This window comes from Anopheles coustani, chromosome 2, assembly GCF_943734705.1.
Source record: "Anopheles coustani chromosome 2, idAnoCousDA_361_x.2, whole genome shotgun sequence".
Lineage (NCBI taxonomy): Eukaryota > Metazoa > Arthropoda > Insecta > Diptera > Culicidae > Anopheles > Anopheles coustani.
In genome coordinates, this window is record NC_071289.1 from 3,240,814 (window position 1) to 3,261,738 (window position 20,925).

Here is a 20,925-nt window from a genome sequence, read left to right on the forward strand (position 1 = left end):
TATAGATACAAATAAATTAGAAAATATGTTGTTTCAACAAAAATAGTACCGAATAATTAGCTCCATTTTCGAATGCGAAAAATAAAAGTGGAGCTTCGTCATAAGCTCGAACGACGGATAAAGCTCTAAAGCGACGCGATTAGGGCTTTTGCTAAGCTTTATGGCTCTAGCGGTGAGAGCTTTTGTCAGGCATTCTAATTTACTAAAACTTTAGTATCATTCTACAAAAAGTCAACAAAACCCTAAAACAGGTCGTATTTCACACATAATCCAACTGTTGTATGATGCCACAATCGTTACCAATGAAATACGGTTACATTCTTCTCTCCGGATATCCTGGGAAAAAAGGTTTCCGGTGCACTTCCTTTCCCTCCTTCGAACGGATGTTGGATGAAACCTGGTATAAAGGTCACGTTAGCTAAAGCTAAACCGTTCCCGCGGTATGGTAATGAGGTCAAAACCCACCCCTTACCAGCCAGGTGTGTCGTTTGTCATTTGCATATTTTCCATCAGGCTAGTGTCGGTATCAAACACGCAACAGACCGATTAAAGGGTTTGATTTCACATTTAAGCCCTCCCCCCGTCCGCCAAGAAAACAAAAGAATGAGTCCTAAAATTAGCCATCAGTTTATTTTGACCAGTCAATGCATGTAGCTCTATATGTATATATAGCACATCCCTTCCGGTTTTCCGATGACCGACTAAACCGGTGTGTTTGCGTGTGTACAGTTCCTGCTACGTTTACACTAGGGGGTAAAGTTTTACTTAATATGATTTCCTAGTACCATATCTTTTCAAAAACATAGTCGAAACCAATTGTATAACTAACCATAGTGCTCACGCGCACGCGTACATTTACTACTTTCAGTTTTCACTTTCTGTTTTCTTTCCTAGGGAAAATGTTTTTAATGTTACCATGTCCTTGACCTACGATTTTTTTTCTCGTTTTGTTTTGTTTTGATTGTTTAACTTTTTCACACAAACAACAGAATGAGTGTGTCTCGCTAGTACCTACTGACTACTACTTTCTAACCACCCCAAGGGTTTGTAATGCTTGTCATTTGGTTTGTTCAACACTCTCGAACAGAGCTGGGGCTGGACGATATGCCGATGTCCATCGAAAGAATATTAATTTCCCATTCACTGGTTCCCTGTGTTTGCCCCGCGCAATAATGTTCGTTATTACTTTTTGAAATGTTAATCGATTGAAAACGGATTGATCGTACCAGGAAAGTACTCAGGTACTGGGTACAAGCTTGTTCGGTAGTAAAAGTGTATCTATGCCATTACCGGCATATCCTTACTCTTAAAGAGGCGTCTTTTAAATGTTATTCGTTCTATCGACTATCTTTTCTTCCCGTGTGCAGATTGACATTGACGAAAGGAAAGTGACCACGCACGCATCCCCGGACAATTTGCTACCACCTTCCACCGTGTGTGGTGTGTCTGCGATCCGCATAGTTTGTATGGTCACCAATTGATCACAGATTGTCTATTCGTCCTCTCTCCCTTCCCCCCTTCTCTCGTTTGCGGCGTTTCGTCTGGCGTTTTGAACGTGCCGGTGTGGTGTGGTTTATGCGCTCTGCCAACCTCTACTGCGTTTGCCTCTGGTCCCCGCAACATTGCTACACTATTGCTTGTCTCTCTAATGGTTTGTGTATGTTTTGTTTGTTTTTGGTTCCGTTGCTCAATTATGGCAGTACTGTTTCGCTTCCGCACTGAGCTTATCGAATTCCGCCTGCATCAGCTTCTGGCACCGGTCGGTCAGCTCGTTCACGTCCGCCTTCGTCATGCCCTTGGTCGGGATCTCCGGTAGGATGTTGATTATGACCCGACCCCGGCCGAACCGTTTCCGTTTGTGGTCCAAAAAGTGGTACTTCGATACCACCACCGGCTGAATGATGGACTGCGAGTCGACGGCCACGTGGAAGGAGCCCTTCTTGAACGGGAGCAGCGTGTCGTTGTCGTGCCGCGTGCCCTCCGGGAAAATGGCCAGTTTCAGCTGCAATAGGTAACGTTGGCAAAAACATAGAGAAAAAAAAGTTGCGAGTTAATCTGGTTCCGCTGGTTCATTTATCATTGATTTGATTGCAGCGGTTTTTCTTTCTTACGTGGTCTTTCGTAATCGCCACCGCTTCCCGCTTCATCACATCCTTCGCCGAGGCGGTGTTTTTCCGATCGATAAAGACAACCCCCACGAGATAGGAGGCAATTCCGAACGGGAGCACGTAGAACAGTTCCTTCTTCACCACGGGCACTATGTTACGGAACTCTCGCAGCAACCGTGACAGCACTACAAAAGCAAGAAAAGGGGGGGGGAAACGGTTAGCTTTGCATCTAATTTTGGAGGCAATACTTAAATTATCCTCCCTAGTTAAAGAAGCGCGCGTATACTTACTCACTATATCGATTGCACTTTGGTGATTGAGCAGCACCACGCCGCCGTTTCGTACGTTTATGTGCTCCTGCCCGCGAATCTCATACTCGACGCCGAACAGTTTGATAATCGTACACGCGACAATCCCCGGAACGCTGGAAAGAAGCGCACACAACACACATCACAAGATAAACGGTCATAGATCTTTGCGGGAACGGAGAAATCGGAAAGAGAAAAGTGCGGGGGGAGAAGAAAGACCATGAGTAAATACGGCAGGACACGGTATGCCATCTTACAGTGCGTTTAAAGGCCAGCGCGGTTTGAAGAGGAACAGCGGGATTGGGACGACCAGCACTAAAAACGACATCAGGACGATGACAAACATTTTGGCGTGGTACTTGAATCTGCTGGACAGTAGACTCCCGACGACGAGGGCCACCGCCACCTGCAGTGTGATGCTGTTGAGGAAGACATTCTGAAACGAAAGTGCAAAAAGACCATCAAATGTAATGAGCATTCAGACGCGATTCAAAAGTAACAAATGTCCGTGAAGAACTGAAACTGTGACTGAGAGATAGTGGATGAATCAAGGAAGGTGACCAACCAACGTACGTTTGATGGACTTCAACCTTGCAGCAAGGGGGAATTTCTAGTAATCTTATGCTTCAAGCCCTCCCAATTGACCTGCTGACGCGCGATGCGACCGGGTGTAGCATTTGCAAGTATCTTTCATTTCTACTCAACCGAGAAGCCACAACCCGGGTTACTGATAAAAACGCTTGACCCTCCTCCTTCTTCGAGACGATAAGAACCCCGCACTCTCCAGAGGAAATGAGTTCGGTATGAAATCTCTGTACTCTACTACCACGTCACAGGCCGCTTGAACCGGCACCAATGATAACGACCATCAAGGCCGACCCCGCGGTGTTAATGAGTAGCGTAAATTATTGTCTTAACTCTTCTTCCACTCCTTCGCCTCCGAATCTGATGGAAGGTCTCTACAGTAATCCAACTTAATGCACCCCCGAATATCATGAAACGGGATTAGCGGAATGATGATAATGTCCATTTATTATCGATCGCTAGGCAAGCAGGTGACCCGAATTCCACCTTCGATACTTTGTAAGCTAATTTTAATCGTCTTTTGGATAACAAGATTTGCAAGAAAATTTCTTGCATATCGATCATAAATACATTTAATTCATTGTAAAGCTAAAAGGCACAGATTCTAGCACTTGTTTGCTGTCTACAGCGGGAGTCTATAAAAGTCCAATTAATACTATAAACACACTCATCAATATATTTGCATGGTTGACGACAACTCCAAAACGACCACAAAGGGTCAAACGATCAAAGAAATGGTACTTAACGCAGTCAGTCATGCAGACTTATGAAATGAGTAAAGTTGAACCTACAGCGATATAGACATATTCTCATCTTGATACTTCTGGGCACTTTTTTCGGAACAAGATGCGTGACACAACAACTCCATTACGATGGAGACAATCGGGGCTGTAGTTGGAGCCTCTGGTTCTACGTTTGCTGCGAGTCATTGGCGTTTGGGGAGAGGCGAAGATATCGCTACAAGTATGTGCTTGTGATGGCGTACAACGTGCTGCGTCGGGATTGTGGTGCCGAAAATGTGTTTTTAGTATCGTTCGCCAGATGCCATAATTCGTGGTTACTGCGAGCTGGCCCTCGAAACAAATGTGTTTGTCGGCATGCCGATGATGCTCCACCTACTGGCCGATCGTTTCCGACTTCTTGCCAACGTACCACAAATGTTCTACTCGATAGGTATTCATATCCTGAAGGTAATGAATTAGAGAACGTGTTTTAGGTAAATTCAAATTTCATGCAGTTCAAGGAGACTACCAACCATAATGGATGAAGGGAAAGCTAATTTCAGCGAACGCCCGATCCCACAAGTATACTCTGTTCAGTTGCATTATACGCTATTCTATCGATTTACATCAAATTCACCATCTTTATGCTACCACTCATGTACGTATGTGCTTACACCGGCACCATTAGGATGCTGGCCGTTTTCAAAGCGATCAACTACTGCCAGCCGACACTACAGACAGTGGTGGTCTTGAAGATGAAACACCTGAACAATCAGCCGAAAAGCGAGAAACGGATTGCGGTATTGACATAAATTTGGGACTTTCATCAACGAGCGTTGGTACGTCGACATATAACAGTTTAGTACGGTAAGCATATTCGTCCAAGATTAGCCTATTGATGTTAAACATGTCCTATTCGTTCTTCATTTTGCTGGAAGATATATGGCGAAATGAATAAAATATATGTATATGTATACTTTAAAACCACTTCCAACAGATGTAAGATCCCATCGGTTGCGAAAATTGTAGTTATACCACCCATTGCCGTCACATAAAATGTACCATTAATTTAATGGTCAACGATAATTGAAATTATTGATTGAAGGTCATGCCCCTTTGGACCATTTCTCACGGTACATCAGGGTACGCAAAAAAGTATAAGACCTACCACTTTAAATTAGGGAGTCTCCAATGGCGATCTTCGAGATTATTGGAATTAAAAGGTAATTGGACTATCCGGGGGGTATAAAAACTAAATCAATTTCATGAATGAGATTATTAGTTTGAATCGAGACCAGAAACACAGAAAGAACATTCGCTCAAGCGAAATGCTGCTTTTCGGACGACTCCAGGATGATCGGGCCGTGCTGCCACTGATCCTTTCCATCCAGGAACAGATCGGTCTCTGGGACGGACCGAAACGGAAGCGTTTTCTGATTCTTTTCGTATCCTACTGCTTTACGGTGGTCATTCCAAAACTTCTGTTCAGCTACCCTGACATCCCGACGTGCGTCTGTGGCATCGCAGAACTCATCTTCATCAGCAACGTCAACTGCGGTGCGATGCTGTTCTGGTTGCAGCATGGATCGTTCAAACAGTTGATTCAAGAATTGCGATCCTTGACGAAACATGGTAAGTCCTTTGTGCGAAGTAACCACACTGGAATGTTATTCGAACCAACTTTTTTTTATCGACGCAGTGTTCCAAGATCAAACGTTGCATTCTGTCAAGCAGTATCTGATCAGTTTCAACCATCAAGTCCATCGGTACGCAAACATCTACTGCTTAACCGTTATGTCTCCGGTCGTGTTCTTCATGGTCGCACCAGTTCTCAACTCTGCGTGGGTTTACGTTAGAAAATCCTTTCCGCTTGATGAAACAAACAACGCCAGCTCGGAGTCATTGATGAGCGCTGAGTTTAGTCTCCACATGGAGCAAGGGTTTTATGGGTTAGATCCACGTACCAATATTTTTCACTATACCATCTTCACGAGCCTTGTGCTGCCGGTGATGATTGTTACCGCCATCACGCAGCACACGAAGGTACTGATGACGTTCGCCTCTGCAAGCTACTGCGAAGCCATGTTGCATCTGGTTTCGATGAAGCTGGATCATCTGCCAAGCTTACCGAAGGAGGCGCTGAAGGACGAGCTGCGTGAAATCGTATATATCCATCGAAGCGCTCTGCGGTGCATCCATCTGCTGGTTGTTACCTTCCAACCGATGATACTGATACAGCTATCCTTCTGCATTCTCATCTGGTGTTCGATGATGCTCTATTTCGTCGTTGCCGTAAGTGACATCCTATAAACAAACTGCCCTTTTTGGATGACCCAATTCAACCCACTTTTCCTCAGGACGAACTAAATTTGAAATTCGTCAATCTTGGCATACTCTTTTCCGTCATCACGGTGGAAACATACGCGATGTGCCACATTGGAACGCGCCTATCAACGCAGGGAAATGAGCTGATCAAAGCAGTCTATGCTTGCGGCTGGGAAGAGATGGACGCCGATCTTCGTAGGCGACTGCAGTTGATCCTGCAGTGTGCCCAAAAGCCGGTCGGTTTAATGGCGGGAAAGTTTTGCTTCATAGACATGGAACGCTTTCAAAAGGTAAGAGGAAGGTGCTTGAAAGATTTTATGCTACTCATGTTTCATTTTGAATTTTCAGATGGTCAACGTTTCTTACTCCTGTTTTATCGTGCTAAAGGATATCTTCTAAACCATAGGCAAGATTTGCGAGTACCGTTCACATACTGTTTCGCTCTCACTATTGATTTACTTGATGTCATTTTCCTGGAGTTCCTTGGTTTTACTATGGCATAAATCGTACGGAGACAACGCATATAATATGTATCACCAATCGCATTGGAATATTCATACGAGCGGCATAATGGCCGCGTTTTATTTCCTGCTTGAAACAAAGAAACACTTTATTGCCTAGAGGCATGTAAAAAGGTACCTAATGGATGTTCTCATACGCTCTTATTTGCCTACCCCGGGGGGTGTCAGTATGTGACGAGCTGAAGGATACGAAGGATAATCGCATGGCCAACTTCGCTCTATTGCCTGCTGCTAAAAATCAATAAATCGGGGAGGGCCGTAAAAGTGTCTCGTTTTCCGATTAATCCGTGAGGGTTTTGTGCGGGCGACAGTTTTCCCATCGTAGCTATTTTTGTACCCGGATGATGTTCCATTCGGTGCAACGCTTCCGGAAAATATGGACCACATTAGTCAAGGTTCCCTCCTTGAAGGTAGTAAATAGGATCGGGACAGGAATGGGAACAACATTTCCGGCACATTCCGACGCCGTAGTTCAAGTGATAGTGGATGGCATGTGCAAGGAAAGCGTATCGTTCCACTCGGACGCCTGAGACAACCAACAGTCATCCCTCCCCCCGTCCTTGCTGCCCCTCAATCTCCGTTGCTGACTTTCTTTCTTACGAGGGATGACATCGATTCGACAGGTCGGCTGTTGACATCGCACAGGTCGGTCGGTTGGTTGTGTCGTTTCGCTCGCTATTTACAAAATGCCGGCCGTTGCCCGTTCTAATTATATCTTGTGCAGTCTTCTGTACAAGGAGGTTGTTTTTAGACGACCATCTCATTTCCCACCAGACCCTATGCCATTTGGTAGTGACAAAGTTTTTTTCTCAGCCCATCCAAGTGAGCATGTTTTTCAGTGCGTAGCAGTTGCCCAACTATGAACGAAGCGGAAACTAAAATTAAAACTAAAGTGATCCATTAATCCATCAGGTTTTTTCCACAACTTAACATTTCACGCTTTGATGGTTACACCAGAAATCAATGGTTGAATCGTTTCTAATGACCAAATAAGACCAATTTGAAGCTAACACTATGCTAAATAATAAACGTTTGTCGGTCGACTTGGGTTCAGTGATTGCTGGTTACGAAAGATATTTTTTCTTTGTTTAGATGGAATAAATTTAATGCAGATGAAATTGATACAATTAACAAAATTTCATGCTTTGATATTTCCAATTTTGGGTGACAGAATATAAAAATTTAACATATGGTGTTTAAGATATGGCCATATGAAAAATTTAAGATATGGCCAGATGTTTCTATTCCTACTTTAACCTAGAACTTCGAAAAAGGTCTTCTCATCTTCCCAAAAGATTTCCCCACCCAAATCGGTTGCTACCCATCCTTTTACATTCATATCATGAATTGTTAATTCAAATCGTTTACCATCAATGATATAATTATTCCGTCCACAAGCGTCGCCATCGTTGCTTCGTCGGTTGCGCGGCCGGCACGGACTTGAGAGTTTTGTGATTGTTATAATGAGGAGCGCTCCAAGGTCCCGGTTGTCTGCACTGGCGCGTCCAATAAGTCTCGTTATCGCGAAAATTTATGCATCCGTAGCACCGAGTCTCCGTTACTTTTCTAGCCGTTCACAAACTCCCTCTCATCAAAATGCACCAATATCTCACGACGAGAGAAAAGAGCTTTGTTCTGCTTCAGGTATCTTTTGGGTGACCTGAATGTGGTTCGCTTCGTTACTGCAAACACGCTGCAACTGCACCTTGCGATATGCACTGGTCTTCAAGTGCCGCTGATTGGTAGTTCCGCTCGTCAAACGGTGATTTTTACTTCACTTCCGGCAAAGGGAGTATCAATTACTTACGGTGGCACTATACACTGCTGGACCTGTTCGATATAATTACTCCAAAACCAATTCCAACTACCGCAACGTGCGTCTGATGTGTTGCCTTCACGCGTTTCGCGCCCTTTGTTTTGGTTTTGTGTTTTGTTATTGTTTCCTCCCTTCTTCCCTTCCGTCAGACATTTGGCAATTACTTTTTCATGGCAACACCGGCGCCTGCTTGTTTCATTCAATGAATTGCTGTCAAATTGTGCTCGGTTGTATTTCGATCGATTTTTCACAACCAAAAAGATTTCCCCGGGGTTTCACGGTTTTGCACAAACTTTCCTAATCAGAAAGAACTACCAACCCCAGGCTGTCTTCGTATGGATATAAGAAATTAAAGTCCCGCGATGCGGAAGGTATTCAGCATCGCATAAATCACCGAACAATACGCACAAGGGTTAACAAAAAAACCAATCCACACTTTTTTCACGCCACAAACCACATTTTTCGTACGCAACGCACTCCCGAGAAGATGAAGGGGGGCGCGGCCCGTGTATGTGTGTGCCGTACTTGCGGCTGGCAACGCTTGGAATAAATTTTGTTAGCGATAAAATAGGAAACGGTGGCACAGAACGCGACGCGCGAGAATATTGAACGCTGAAGGGTAAAGCGCGAGAAACGGACAGAATTCGCAGCGAGACACACGTACGTAGGCGACACCAGCACCAGCAACGGTAGAGGGCTTCACGCGGAAACGATTTTATTTGCGGGGACAACGACGCCACTTGGGAAAGGGAGTCGTGAAACCCGGCGAAACAAAAGCAGCAGCACGCGCAAACCGCGACGAGAACGTGAAGCGGGATCAACCTCCCCTAGGCAACTCCTTCTTCGACGGCGTACCGAACACAACTGAACAATTGTGTTCGTCGGAACTTCGGCTTCTATCGTTCTGCGCAAGTACTTGTGTTTATATTAACCTGTGGTCACAGCTTTCCGCAACCGCATGCGGTTGCGTTTTTGATCTGTCAAACGAGCACAGCTTTTTGCCAAAAATAATACTTTAATGTTTGAATATACCACTTATATGAGCATACAATCTCATTAAAGTCTTCTTCTTCTTTCTTCTTCTTTCGCTATGCGAGTCGGGGTATATCCTCCTACGCTAAGTCGAACGTTTGTTCCCTTACTCGTAATCAGAGGCGTACCGACTCTGTCCGAACTCCTATGAAGGGGCTCGTCCTTTAGGACCGGCTATAATACCCATATGTCCACCCGCCGGTCACGGGAGGGATAATTCCTTCCGTTGTCAGGACACAAGAACTCGTGGTCCGCTTGATTGACTCAAACAGCACGAGATGTGCGGCAGCTAGGATTTTTCTGACCTGAGCTCCAGCTCGGCGTCACCACGCGGTCGTGCCGTAACCTTACTTTTTCGCTAACTACTTCAGGAAACTTATGCACTGCTAACATCCGCTCTGATGCACTACCGAACTGGAACTGTCATTAAAGTCTACTAGGCACAATATTTACTGTTGACATATAAAAACGCAAGAGTCAGAAACCGCAAGTTCTTGCGTCTGCGGTGACAGCCCATGACAGCTCCTATCTCTCCCATGGGAAAAAAAAACGCAACCGCATGCGGTTGCGCAAAGCTATGACCAGGGGTTTACCGACTCAATACTCACCGCTCGAATAGACAATTGCGAAATTTGAGCAGTTTGTAGACGAAGAGTTCTTCCACCGGAAAACGTGTTATCTTTAAATACATTTTGTGTATTCAAATTGACTGATGTTATTCTAAAATGCACTCGGGCAAATGGTTTATATTACAGGAAACATTTTAGCAGATGAAGAGCCGCACTCTGCCGAACGCTGACCTGAAGAATATTCCTTAGATTAACCGTAACTATTGTAGGTTTGAATGTAGGTAAATATATCTTACCAACGAACGATTAACTGCATTGCCTGGCCAACATTACGTAGCAGTTCATTACAGTTTCGACGATTGTAACGATTATGTCCAAGCATTGGTATATACCAATATACCGAGATATATCTCGGACCTCGAGGTCGAACCGAAGGAACCTTCGATGGAAAAAGTGATCCAATGAAACCCCACACGATCATGAGATGGTCATTATCCCCTTTCACTTACTGCCCCATCATCGTCTATTGCGTCAAGCGACTCTTGAAGTGGCCGCACCGAACGCGCCGTTAAATGGGTTTCGTGGATTCGTTGGACCAAAGGAAAAAAAACTTCTAAAATCGATGTTGAGAATTAATTTCATTTATAAACAAAATACAAAACGCACGAACGACCGACCGCTAAACATGCACATAGACGGAACGAAAAGCAAACATACCACACCACGCAAACCGCCGTTTGCCCCATGATATGCAAATATTGCGCCAAGAGCAGCGAGGGCCACTTTGCAAAATAAGCGCGTGAAGTGAAACGATCATGTGGAGACGCGCCCCAAGCGCATTACTCGCCGCGTCGCGGATGCTTATGATTTTGTTCAATTGTCTGTCGTCGAGCACGAAACAATTTAAGACGCACGCGACAAAAAAATAGGCAATGACCGGTCAGAGTTAGTAGTTCTCTATGTAATTTAACGAATCTAAAAATTAGAATGAGTGATATGTATCTACCTTTTGACCCCCAAGAAAAGACCCACAAAGACATAATCCATAAAAAAACATTCGATTCCAATTTGTGTTAGTGGTTCGGATATGCTTTAATTTCCCTTATGAATATTGAGCAGCAGTGAGGAGAGCCGCACGACTTACATAATGTTCAGTTCGTCTTCTTACCTTCGTACACCTTAACCCTCGGTCGATCGACCGCAACCCACCGGGGATCCTTCAGCCCTGCGTCGACCTCCCGGTTGAGCTCTTCGTAGCGCGCCAGCATAGCATTCCTTGTCCGTTCGATCAACTGGTCCAGGTCGTTCTTCGTCAGCCCCTTGGTCGGTATCGGCTCGAGCGCATCGACAATCACGTGCCCGTCGTCGAAGATGTGCTTCTTCGACTGGATAAAGTACATGTGCGTGAAAACGACCGGGATGATCGGTACCTGCGCCTCGATGGCCGTATGGAAGGCACCCTTCTTGAATGGGAGCATGCCCCGCTCGGGATACCGGGTGCCCTCGGGGTAGATGTACATCTTGGCTCCATCCTCCGTCATCATACGCTTGCAGCGATCAAACGTCTTCATGGCTGAGGGACGGTTCTTGCGATTGATGAACTGAACGCCGGCAAGCCAAGCGGATGGTCCGAAGGGGAAGAGGAAGAGCAGCTCCAGCTTGGCAATGGGTACCACATTTCGGAGAAGGTCCCAGAGGATCATCATACCTGCAAGGAAAAATGGATGAGCAATAATCAAGCCCGAGGTAACGCTTATTTCGATCAATAAAAAAGAAACAAAAAATCCGAAATGGAGATTACAGGCATAGGGCAACCACTATCCAAAGTTCAATCAGCCGCTCGTCAGTCGCGTTATCGAAAAAGTGGTCAGTCCATTCGGAGCGAATGATGCTGATAAACTTCCCTATCGGAAGGAAATACCACGATAAAGGCCAGCCCGATGTAACCTGGACTCCGTTCAATGCCGATGCAATTCCTCAAACCCACCTAATATATCCATCGACGATTGATGGTTCGCGAGAACGATGGCGCCTTTCGCCTGGCGAAGAACCTGTGCATTGCGCAGCTCCCACGTGATGCCGAGAATCTTCGAACAGCGTGCAATCACCATGGTGATGATTCTGCAAATAGTTCACCTGACCATTAGAAAATGGAGCCTGCTTCGATTGGCGCGTTTACCTACCGGCTATTGTCGATGTTACGTGGCCGCAGTAGGGAAAACGGCGCGAAGAGTGTCGTGAAGGATTGGGTGGCAAAGTAGATCATGCCATACTTGCTGTAGTACTTGAATTTGTTTCCCCGCTGGCCAAGCTTGGAGAAGATGGTCAGCAACACGAAGATACCGAAACAGGCCGCACACGCGTAGAGGTACCATTTAATGACCCATGCTGAAACGGGAAAAGTGGTTCCAATTAATCAAGAGAAATACTATTCCACGCGTCCGCCGTAAGCCTCACCTACGCTGCACATGAAACACTCGACCATTTTCGACACTGTGATATGAAACGTTGTCCCGTTGGAGTACCCGTACCGACTGAAATCCCCCGTCTAGATTCTATTATTGCTCCCTGCTCGTTGAGTTAGTTAGAGTTAGTCCCTTCCCCTGCGCGGAACTTTTGACACCCGAAATCGTACTCGATCGCTGGGGTTGATAACCACGGACGCACACCGACATTGGACCACCACCATCGCTGGTCCTGATAAGGTTATTGGGCGGACTCTTTCTCTCTTTTCTATCATTATCGAACAATTCAGTCAGTGTTTCGAAGGTGTGTCCAAATAGACCGATGCCGGGTCGCAATATTTGCAATCTTTCTTGTGGTTGTGTTAAGACTGTATTTGAAACACTTTTGGTGTAAATAGACGTTTTTACAATAATCAATTAGCCTAATAATATTAGATCATTACGAAGACTGCTTCTTATTCGATAGTTCATGACAAGCATTGATCAGTTTTAAAATCGTCCCACTTACATACCCCTTACAGCCACGGTACGACGAAGAACTAGAGAGAATTCTGATATTTCCAAGAACTTTTCGAATTTCGAACTAATGCTATTCTGTTTTAAATCTAAAAGATACGAATAACTTAATTCCTCCTATGACGAAAACTATGACACTAAAAGAAGATATTTCCAGTTTGCATCTTAACGCTCCTCCAACGGTGGTCACATTCGACTGGAATCGGGGGCCGCCACATCATTACCGAACATATACAGCATGGAATGTTCCGGCGGCAGCTGGCCGAACTGCTGCTGCTGCTCACGGACCACATTGAATGGAAATGGTGCCGCCGCCGTGGTCGTGGCCACCGGGGTCGACGGTGTGAAAAAACCACCGGGCACGAAAGCACCCGTACAGTGAATCTTCAGATGCGAGGCCAGGGCGCCTTTGCGTTGGAATTTGGCCGCACAGGTGGGACACTCGAAGGATTGCCGCTCGCGCTGGTGAACCCGCTCGTGGCGGTGCAGTTTGTCCTTGCGTGAAAACTTCTTATTGCACGATGTACAGCCGAATGGTTTGACGTCCGCGTGGGTCATGAGATGGCGCTCGAATTCGCGTTTGTTGAGGAACTGACTCTGGCAATGGGGGCACTCGTACGCCCGCCCTGTGTCCTCCGCCGAATGGGTCGTCTGATGCACGCGGAGACTCGTTTCGCTGAGGAACCGTTTCGGGCATTCGGTGCAGTTGAAAATTTTGCTGGACGGTGGCGAAGGAGAGGTGATCAGCGGTGGTGGTGGTGGAGGTGCTGGTGGTAGAGTGGGCGGTTGAGAGATACTCGGGAAATTCGCCATCACTGGATCACTAAGGAGCTCCGATGGGACGGGATTTTCCATCAGCATCTGCTCGAAGGGGATTTGTGAGCCGAAATGAAGTGAGAACGGAGCCATCGGGAAGTCCGAGTTGTTCGATTGCAACATACTGCCTCCAGCTGACAGAAGACCATCGACCGTCGGCGCATCGTGGCCAGCTAACATTTGGCTAAAGCATAGCTGCTGGTGGCTGTAGAGCTTGTCCTTCCGGGCGTAGATATTTCCGCACCGGGCGCACGAAAACTGGCTACCGTGCCCGGAATGGGTCTTCTGGTGGCGCACCAGGTCCGCTCGGTTTGCAAACGATCGGGGACAAAGTTCACACCCGTGCGGTTTCAACCCCGAATGGATGCGCATATGCTTGGTGAGATTCGTATTGCGCGAAAAGCTCTTCCCACACTGATCGCAAGCGAACGGACGGACGCCGGTGTGCACGAATGTGTGCTTTTTCAGATCGGACCGCCGCGGGAATCCCTTATTGCATATGACGCAGATGTACGGCCGTGGGTTCTGGTGCATTTCGCGGATGTGTGAAATCAGCGACAGACGTATGGCGGTCTTGTAGGCACAGTACTGACAGGCAAACGGTGCCAGCAGATCGTGGTCCTGCATCTCGTGCAGCTGACAGGCGGAAGAATCCGCAAACGCCACGTCACAGTATTTGCACGTATAAACGACGGTCTTCTGCGGGGTCGAATTCGTACTGCCGCCTCCGTGCGGTAAGCCATTTGTTGCGTCCTTCGGGAATGTATCACATTTGTTGTCCTCCTCATCATCATCCTCTTCCTCCTCTTCGGCGAGCGAACCGTTGAGATCTTCTTCATCACCTTCCGCATCACTTGCCAACCGTTCCTGTTCGTTGAGTGCCGCACCGGTGGACAGAAGGGAGGTTCCATTTTCCCCGCCGTACGCCGTTTCATCGTGCTGTGGAAGACTTTGATTGGAACTTTCGTAATCTTGAAACGGGTCGATTACGATCATTTCCGTTTCTTCGTCGTCCGACGATTCGACATCCTCCGGATGGTTGCCTTCCGGCAAGCATTCCGCAACACCTGCTCTCAGATCGAGCAGAAGTTTGCGCTCGTTCAACTTGCACTGTTCCCTAAAGCTGGTAAAATCGTCTATTTTGTCCAGGCATTGCTTACATATCCATTTCGGAAGGTTGTCGCACTGAAGAATCTGAAAAACGCAGCAAAGAGTCGATGAGAAAAGGCATGAAGCATAAGGTTAGGTTATTCTAGCTTACCTTCAGTTGGAGAAATTCGTTTATTCGATCGGTCAAGGAATCTGTGTGGGCGTGCTGCACATCGAAGATATCCAACAATTCTTGCTCGTGCCCCAGACAAAGCCGGCAAAGCTGCCTGCTTTGACTGTCCTTCTGGCATTCACTGGTCATTCCTTACCCTGTTTTGCAAACTGTTTAGTACCGCATTTGTAAAACTTCCTGTAGCATCATCCGCCGAGCTACCATTTTCACACCACACGCATTTTCAATATGTTTATTTGGCTTTAAAAAGATTGTAAACAAAAAACTAACGCTATGCAATGACCAAGGTTACTGGAGCGTAGTTGTGTTTACCTGTCAAATCGCTCTATACGACTTAACCTTGGTAGGAACCTCCCAAAATAGTAAATTTGTTAATGACTTTTCGATTGCCGAACCGATTTCAACGTGTGACCCCTCATATGATTTAAATACAAGCAATTTTGTCGAAATTAAACCAATTTTTTGGTGGAGACAATTTACGAAATAAGTTGCAGGTTGACAAATCACTGTTTTTGACGGCTCGCTACGAAATCATCGCCCAGAACTGTCAGTAGAAAACCCTGAAACATCGCAGCTCAATAACATTGGTTTTAAATGTATCGTTTTTCGAGAAAATGAGTTAATCGGAATATTTATTAATTATCGGGAAAAATTTGGTTAGAAAACACAGCTACACAAGAACTTAATAATACGGGGATTGAAAGAACTCACGGTTTATTGACTCAACGGGGAGCAAATAATTCAAATGGAGATAAAAAAAAACCCAACTCCTCATAAATCACTTCTCGAGCATTTCGAGCATCCATTTGCATCTTCGGCGAAAGAAACTTCCCAACCGGTTGGTAAAACCCAAAAATATCAAAAAGTTGCCTCCATAAAATGTCAAGGTCCTGCATTCTATTGGTTGGCGGATTATGTGTACTTCATCGCAAAAATGCATATGACCCTACACAACGCTCTTTGTCGGGTTTGTACAAACACACGTGCCCGCTGCCACCGTTTTAAAAGCAATTGATCACCCACCTACCTGTTTTCCCCCCACCACTGCAGGGAACCGAAATCCCAACCCCACCTGTCTGTGAGGATCGGCACGTTATAAGACGATGACAAATAAATGTCGCTGAATATCTGATGAACCCACGGCGCGACGAGGCACTCCCCCTTCCTAACGTCCCCCGTCCCATGGTCCGATGGTTCCCACAAGAAAAGATTTCCATGCAAACGCACGCCCGATGGAGCGAAGATCATCCACTAAAAGGCGGATGCTGTTCGATTCAGTTTGAATTCATCTCCCAACGGTAACGCAACAGAACAGCTACGAGCGGGCAACCGATTGTTAAAGCCTCGTGATCGACAGAGAATCGAATAGAAACGAACACCCAACGTGCAATAGAACCCTCCGACGTCGAAGAAGATCAACATGTTCTCGAGTGGGAAGATCGCGACGGCGATCGTGCTCTGTACAACGGTGCTGATCTATCATGGTAATTATTTCCACCATTTATTAGAAGTGCCCCCTGCTCCGCATGGTAAACCCTAGTCTCTATCTGAGCTCCAGAAAAACGTCCGATACGAGCGTGACTCCAGCGGAAACGTGTCAAGGACGTGCGTGAGAGTTGAAAATGAATGAAAAGCGAAAGTGATTTTTACCGCAACGAATTATCACTCGGCGGGTGTTGAGGAGAATGGAGGGGCTTGTGGAAGATGTTCTTGAGTGCAATTGTGCAACTTTGCAGGTTTAAAAGAATCGTTGGTGCACGTGCAGTTTGTGCAAATTATTCAGCGCTCAAAGAGATTTTTCTTAAAAAAAGGTTACTAGATGCCGACATGCTGCATTGCATAAGCCGTCTGATGTGCAAAGATGTGATCTTTAGGTGCGCTGCCTCACGATGCCACACCACCCCTGAGTAAAGGGGCATAGGCGCGTGCTGGAGCAGGGGAGGATTGTTTGATCGTACCGGTTTACCTTGGAGCAGGAAGATGCCTCCGTCCCGACGGTATTTTTTTCTTTCTTACAGGCAGACGTGAGAAGTCACCACGGGTGGCATATAAATACCCGCCAAGGTTGAATTTCGGTGCCTTCATTCCTGCATGATCAATGCATGTGTCTTCCATTAGCGGAAGGTGAATTAAAAATTCCGTTCGAAGTTTAGAAAACATTAGTAACACACGATTGACATTGAAATCAGATCAACTCTACTGATGATGATGATTATAATTAGCATAACCGGAAACCGCAATCGTCATCAATCACGCATAAAGCGACAAAATTAAACAAGAATATTTCTGATTAACAGGTTTACCGTTATCACAAAGCATAGGTCCTATAGTGAATCATGTTTAATTCAGTTAACAATGAAATATTTATTTAAAACCGTTCACTTGTATTTACTTCACAGCACAAAGCCAATCTTGCCCGGAGAAGAATGGCCGCTTTCCCGTCTCGGATCAGTGTGACGCATACATCGAGTGTGTGGTACGTCTTTTTATCGCTGTCTTTGGAAAACACAACACAAAATAATGCCACGAATTTCCGCCGTTTTTTGCTAGGATGGAGAACCGAATCGACAACTCTGCCCGGACGGTCTGCTGTTCAACGACAAGGCATCGGTCTTCGCCTACCCGTGCCAGTACCCGATCGACGTAGACTGCGGTAGCCGCACGCGCACCCAACCGGCCATTCCGACGGAGGACTGCCCGCACCAGTTCGGCTACTACAAGGTCGGCGATCGGGCCAACTGCGGACAGTTTAAGAACTGTGCCGGTGGGACGGCGTATGTGCTCGATTGCCCGATCGGGTTGGCCTTCAACTCGGCCACCTATCAGTGCGACTGGGCCGACCTGGTGGAGGACTGCGATGCCGAGGCGTTCCTCGGATTCCGATGCCCCCCGCAGGCGCAAGGACTTGTCCAGCCGGTGCGCTTCTTCCGTGCGCCGGACGATTGCCGGAAGTTCTTCCTGTGCGTGGACGATAGGCCGAGGCTGAACTTCTGCGGCCCGGATCAGGCGTTCAACGAACTCATTAACGCGTGCGATGGAGTTGCCAACGTGACCGGGTGTGCTTAGGGCAAACTTCTCCGGCGGATGTGTTTAATCTAAAAGTTCACTAATACTCGATTCTATACGTGCTATCCCTTCTATTTTTAGTAATGTGTAACGCGTGTGAATAAAAAAATAGTTGGTCACATGCTCAGGATTTGTTATTTGTTTGACTAGAACAAAGTTTGCCCATCGATGAGACGATTGTCAGGATCAGTGTCCTTATATAGCACAACCTTCTAAATCGCCGTATAGCGCATGGATCTCTTTGGCAATCGTTCGCCGGATGAAGGTCCGTTGTTTGGCTTGCTGTGGCGGCCGGTTTGCTTGTTTGATTGATTTTATGCCCGGCCGATGCACCAGAAAGCCATTATCCAGAACGTGAAAGTCGTATCCGAGGATGCACATGATGTATCCCTGAGGACGATGGGTGGAAATTAGAAAGGGAAACAATGGTTTAAAGAGAGTCATTAACTTACCTGCGTCATTTTATCCGCCTTGCCTTCCCAGCTGAGCCGCTCATCGTACTGCGGTTCGTGCTTCGTGCCAACGTAGATCGGTTCCCACTGGGAATAAGCGCCCAACCGCTTGGAGGTCGTCTGTATGTCCATCGTGTAGTCGTACTTGAGCACACCCAACCATTCCGCATAGCCCGGCACCGTGTGGCAGTTGGAGCAGATCTTTTCGTGAAACTTGATCGCCTCACCGCGCTGCAAGGCATCTAGCAGTTCACCCTTATCCTCTGGGACGGGCATCCCTTCGGCCACCTCAAACACCGGCAGCACGTAAACACTGGGACTGTGTAGAGTGTACTGATAGAACGGGTGGGCGATCATACGCAGGAACATCGGTATAAAATCCGGGTTCGGGTAGAGCTCGATGTCACTCGCAAGGACGAAGTGGGTCAGTGCCGAACTGCGTGCCAAATTGCGGCCCACGTTGACCGGGTAGGTGAGATTATTTACCACACGAAACGAATCCACTCCAACCTCCGCGTCATAGAGTACGTTCCACAGGGTTGTAGTGTTGGAGCAGTCGAGTGGAATCGTCAACAGTTCCCGATAGTGGCTGATGGGACGTTCCGGTAGATGTTCGACACCGAAGTAAAGGTGAAAGCTGACATATTGACGCACCAGCAGCCGGCGTTCGTGACACTCCAGAAGGTAGCGTATTAGTTCTACCGTCCGATCTAGGTCGGTGCCGGGCGCGTACAGGGCAACGCTGAGTGGAGCGCGCCAGCGTTCCAACAGCGGTACCACGTTGTCCAGGAACGTGTAGTCACCGTGCGTGGTGTAGGTGATGGTTTCATAGCACTCGATCGGTTGCTGTGCGGCCACAATGTTACGCAACGCATAGTAGTTCCCGTGCGTTTCCAGCTGGAAATCATTCTTCTGAGTATTGCAGTTCAGTATGGTTCTGAAAGGCGTAAAGAAACGATCAAGATGTTAATTGATTCGACCGACCTACAGTGGTGGAAATTCCTACCAGTGCACCTTCGTTTATAAAATTTCCTCGCAATGGCGTTGCAAAGTGTTAAAAAAATATAGAAACCGATATTCATCAAGTACTTAAACAATTCTGGAGAGAATTGGGTTTATCCGATTATGTGGGGAAGAATGCACTGCTGTAAATGCTTGGTCTAATACTAAAAATTTACAATTTTTTTCAGTACGGCACTGTCCGAACCAAATTAAACTATGGTTGTAAGTATTTTGCATCAGCAACTCGCAAATTATTAATTCATAGAGGGTATAGAATGCAACCGTCAACATTCGGATTGCTTGGATTGCAATGAATTAATTTTTACTTGTTACTGTATGTTTTTAATGTTTCTACCATTTCTTCCACAAGATTGTGGGTATTTCAATCATCCGGTTAAGACCCGAATTGACGAAATACCTGCCCTGAAAATTCTACTGATATTTGTGCAAATATTAAAGATAATGCAGGCGCACTTAAAGCTGTTCCAATCAGTGTCCATGCCTCCTTGATTGGCTCGAATGCAAGCAACGTAAAGGCGAATGATCGGCGGCAATGAATTCTTATCACAAAGTCACGCGGATAAGGGTAGCGAAAGGGTTGCAACGGATGCGATAAAATGGATAGTTTTACGGCCATTCGTCGCGCCAGCTTGTGATAAGAGCGTGTTACTCATAACCTTTCCGAATTTTCCCAACAATCTTGAAAACCCCTGTTTGGAACTTACTTTAGTCGACGCAAAAGTGCTTCGTAGGATGCCTCATCCGTCGGATATTGGTGGTTCTTCGAGCGATCCGATGACGATCCCGGCTGGTAGAAGTAGCCCATTAGGCAGAACAGCACGAAAAACACTACCACCAGCAGCAGCACCGTCCGGAGCACGGTCGAACGGCGGGCAACCATGGCAACATCGTCTTTCGTACGCAGCGGCTTATAGTTGGCCGTGCTACCGACTCCCGTCATCGGATGGTCTGCACTGTGGGAGGTCAAACTACCCCTCGCGTGGAGGCAGGACGGTCACGTCACCAACCGACCGGATTCGCTGTGAGACTAACACTGACGCTTGACTTAAACGGTTTCACGGCGCCACCTTACGCACCTTCTACTCGCTGGCGCCCACCACCGGCGGCAAATCTGTTATCAATAGCACAACACGCCGTGCCGTCCACCGCACGAGAGTGATCTCGATTGAGTTGGCAATTGTTGGTGTTCGTTGAGAGAGAAAATATCGCGAACCCCGCGAGACGGAGACGTCCGTCCTAACACGTTGATCACGCCAGTTGAACAAGCACTTTACGAATAACGCGATCTGTTAGCACCATTGAAAGCGTGTTTGATCAAA

General features: G+C 46.7%; 5 protein-coding genes across 5 annotated transcripts; 1 reads left to right on the forward strand and 4 right to left on the reverse strand.

The window, feature by feature from the left end:
* Nucleotides 1-610: 610 nt before the first annotated feature.
* LOC131261981 (1-acyl-sn-glycerol-3-phosphate acyltransferase alpha-like) lies at nt 611-9,228 on the reverse strand. Its single transcript, XM_058263869.1, has 5 exons — nt 7,938-9,228; nt 2,674-2,852; nt 2,399-2,532; nt 2,112-2,293; nt 611-2,002 (listed from the first exon to the last, which is right to left on the reverse strand). Exons 1-5 carry the CDS (start codon nt 7,974-7,976, stop codon nt 1,688-1,690), a joined length of 849 nt encoding a protein of 282 aa, XP_058119852.1. The 5' UTR covers nt 7,977-9,228; the 3' UTR covers nt 611-1,687.
* A 1,909-nt stretch (nt 9,229-11,137) lies between these two features.
* LOC131265831 (1-acyl-sn-glycerol-3-phosphate acyltransferase alpha-like) lies at nt 11,138-12,471 on the reverse strand. Its single transcript, XM_058268162.1, has 4 exons — nt 12,444-12,471; nt 12,170-12,374; nt 11,974-12,107; nt 11,138-11,694 (listed from the first exon to the last, which is right to left on the reverse strand). Exons 1-4 carry the CDS (start codon nt 12,469-12,471, stop codon nt 11,138-11,140), a joined length of 924 nt encoding a protein of 307 aa, XP_058124145.1.
* Nucleotides 12,472-12,810: 339 nt separating this feature from the next.
* Nucleotides 12,811-15,255, reverse strand: LOC131262603 (zinc finger protein 467-like). Its single transcript, XM_058264646.1, has 2 exons — nt 15,045-15,255; nt 12,811-14,977 (listed from the first exon to the last, which is right to left on the reverse strand). Exons 1-2 carry the CDS (start codon nt 15,192-15,194, stop codon nt 13,154-13,156), a joined length of 1,974 nt encoding a protein of 657 aa, XP_058120629.1. The 5' UTR covers nt 15,195-15,255; the 3' UTR covers nt 12,811-13,153.
* A 1,223-nt stretch (nt 15,256-16,478) lies between these two features.
* Nucleotides 16,479-18,240, forward strand: LOC131261944 (protein obstructor-E). The gene is made up of 3 exons (XM_058263816.1): nt 16,479-16,549; nt 17,465-17,541; nt 17,616-18,240. The coding sequence occupies exons 1-3, from the start codon at nt 16,486-16,488 to the stop codon at nt 18,129-18,131; spliced, it is 657 nt and encodes a 218-aa protein (XP_058119799.1). The 5' UTR covers nt 16,479-16,485; the 3' UTR covers nt 18,132-18,240.
* LOC131261943 (beta-1,4-glucuronyltransferase 1-like) lies at nt 17,408-20,546 on the reverse strand. The gene is made up of 3 exons (XM_058263815.1): nt 20,311-20,546; nt 18,584-19,520; nt 17,408-18,521 (listed from the first exon to the last, which is right to left on the reverse strand). Exons 1-3 carry the CDS (start codon nt 20,544-20,546, stop codon nt 18,327-18,329), a joined length of 1,368 nt encoding a protein of 455 aa, XP_058119798.1. The 3' UTR covers nt 17,408-18,326.
* Between the last annotated feature and the right edge of the window lie 379 nt (nt 20,547-20,925).

Bases quoted from the DNA above. Each gene is read 5' to 3' on its own strand.
- LOC131265831 (XM_058268162.1), bottom strand. From the start codon at position 12,471: ATGGTCGAGTGTTTCATGTGCAGCGTAG. The intron at 12,108-12,169 runs GTAGGTAAACGC...AACTATTTGCAG, and splicing joins CGTAACATCGACAATAGCCG to AATCATCACCATGGTGATTG. The intron at 11,695-11,973 runs GTGGGTTTGAGG...TTTTCCTTGCAG, and splicing joins ATCGTCGATGGATATATTAG to GTATGATGATCCTCTGGGAC.
- LOC131261944 (XM_058263816.1), top strand. From the start codon at position 16,486: ATGTTCTCGAGTGGGAAGATCGCGACGGCGATCGTGCTCTGTACAACG. The intron at 16,550-17,464 runs GTAATTATTTCC...TTTACTTCACAG, and splicing joins AACGGTGCTGATCTATCATG to CACAAAGCCAATCTTGCCCG. The intron at 17,542-17,615 runs GTACGTCTTTTT...GTTTTTTGCTAG, and splicing joins ACGCATACATCGAGTGTGTG to GATGGAGAACCGAATCGACA.
- LOC131262603 (XM_058264646.1), bottom strand. From the start codon at position 15,194: ATGACCAGTGAATGCCAGAAGGACAGTCAAAGCAGGCAGCTTTGCCGG. The intron at 14,978-15,044 runs GTAAGCTAGAAT...TGCGTTTTTCAG, and splicing joins ACGAATTTCTCCAACTGAAG to ATTCTTCAGTGCGACAACCT.
- LOC131261943 (XM_058263815.1), bottom strand. From the start codon at position 20,546: ATGACGGGAGTCGGTAGCACGGCCAACTATAAGCCGCTGCGTACGAAA. The intron at 19,521-20,310 runs GTAAGTTCCAAA...TACGCCTTTCAG, and splicing joins GCACTTTTGCGTCGACTAAA to AACCATACTGAACTGCAATA. The intron at 18,522-18,583 runs GTAAGTTAATGA...CATCGTCCTCAG, and splicing joins AGGCGGATAAAATGACGCAG to GGATACATCATGTGCATCCT.
- LOC131261981 (XM_058263869.1), bottom strand. From the start codon at position 7,976: ATGGCGACGCTTGTGGACGGAATAATTATATCATTGATG. The intron at 2,853-7,937 runs GTAAACGATTTG...CTTTCGTTTCAG, and splicing joins GAATAATTATATCATTGATG to AATGTCTTCCTCAACAGCAT. The intron at 2,294-2,398 runs GTAAGTATACGC...TTGCTTTTGTAG, and splicing joins AAGTGCAATCGATATAGTGA to TGCTGTCACGGTTGCTGCGA.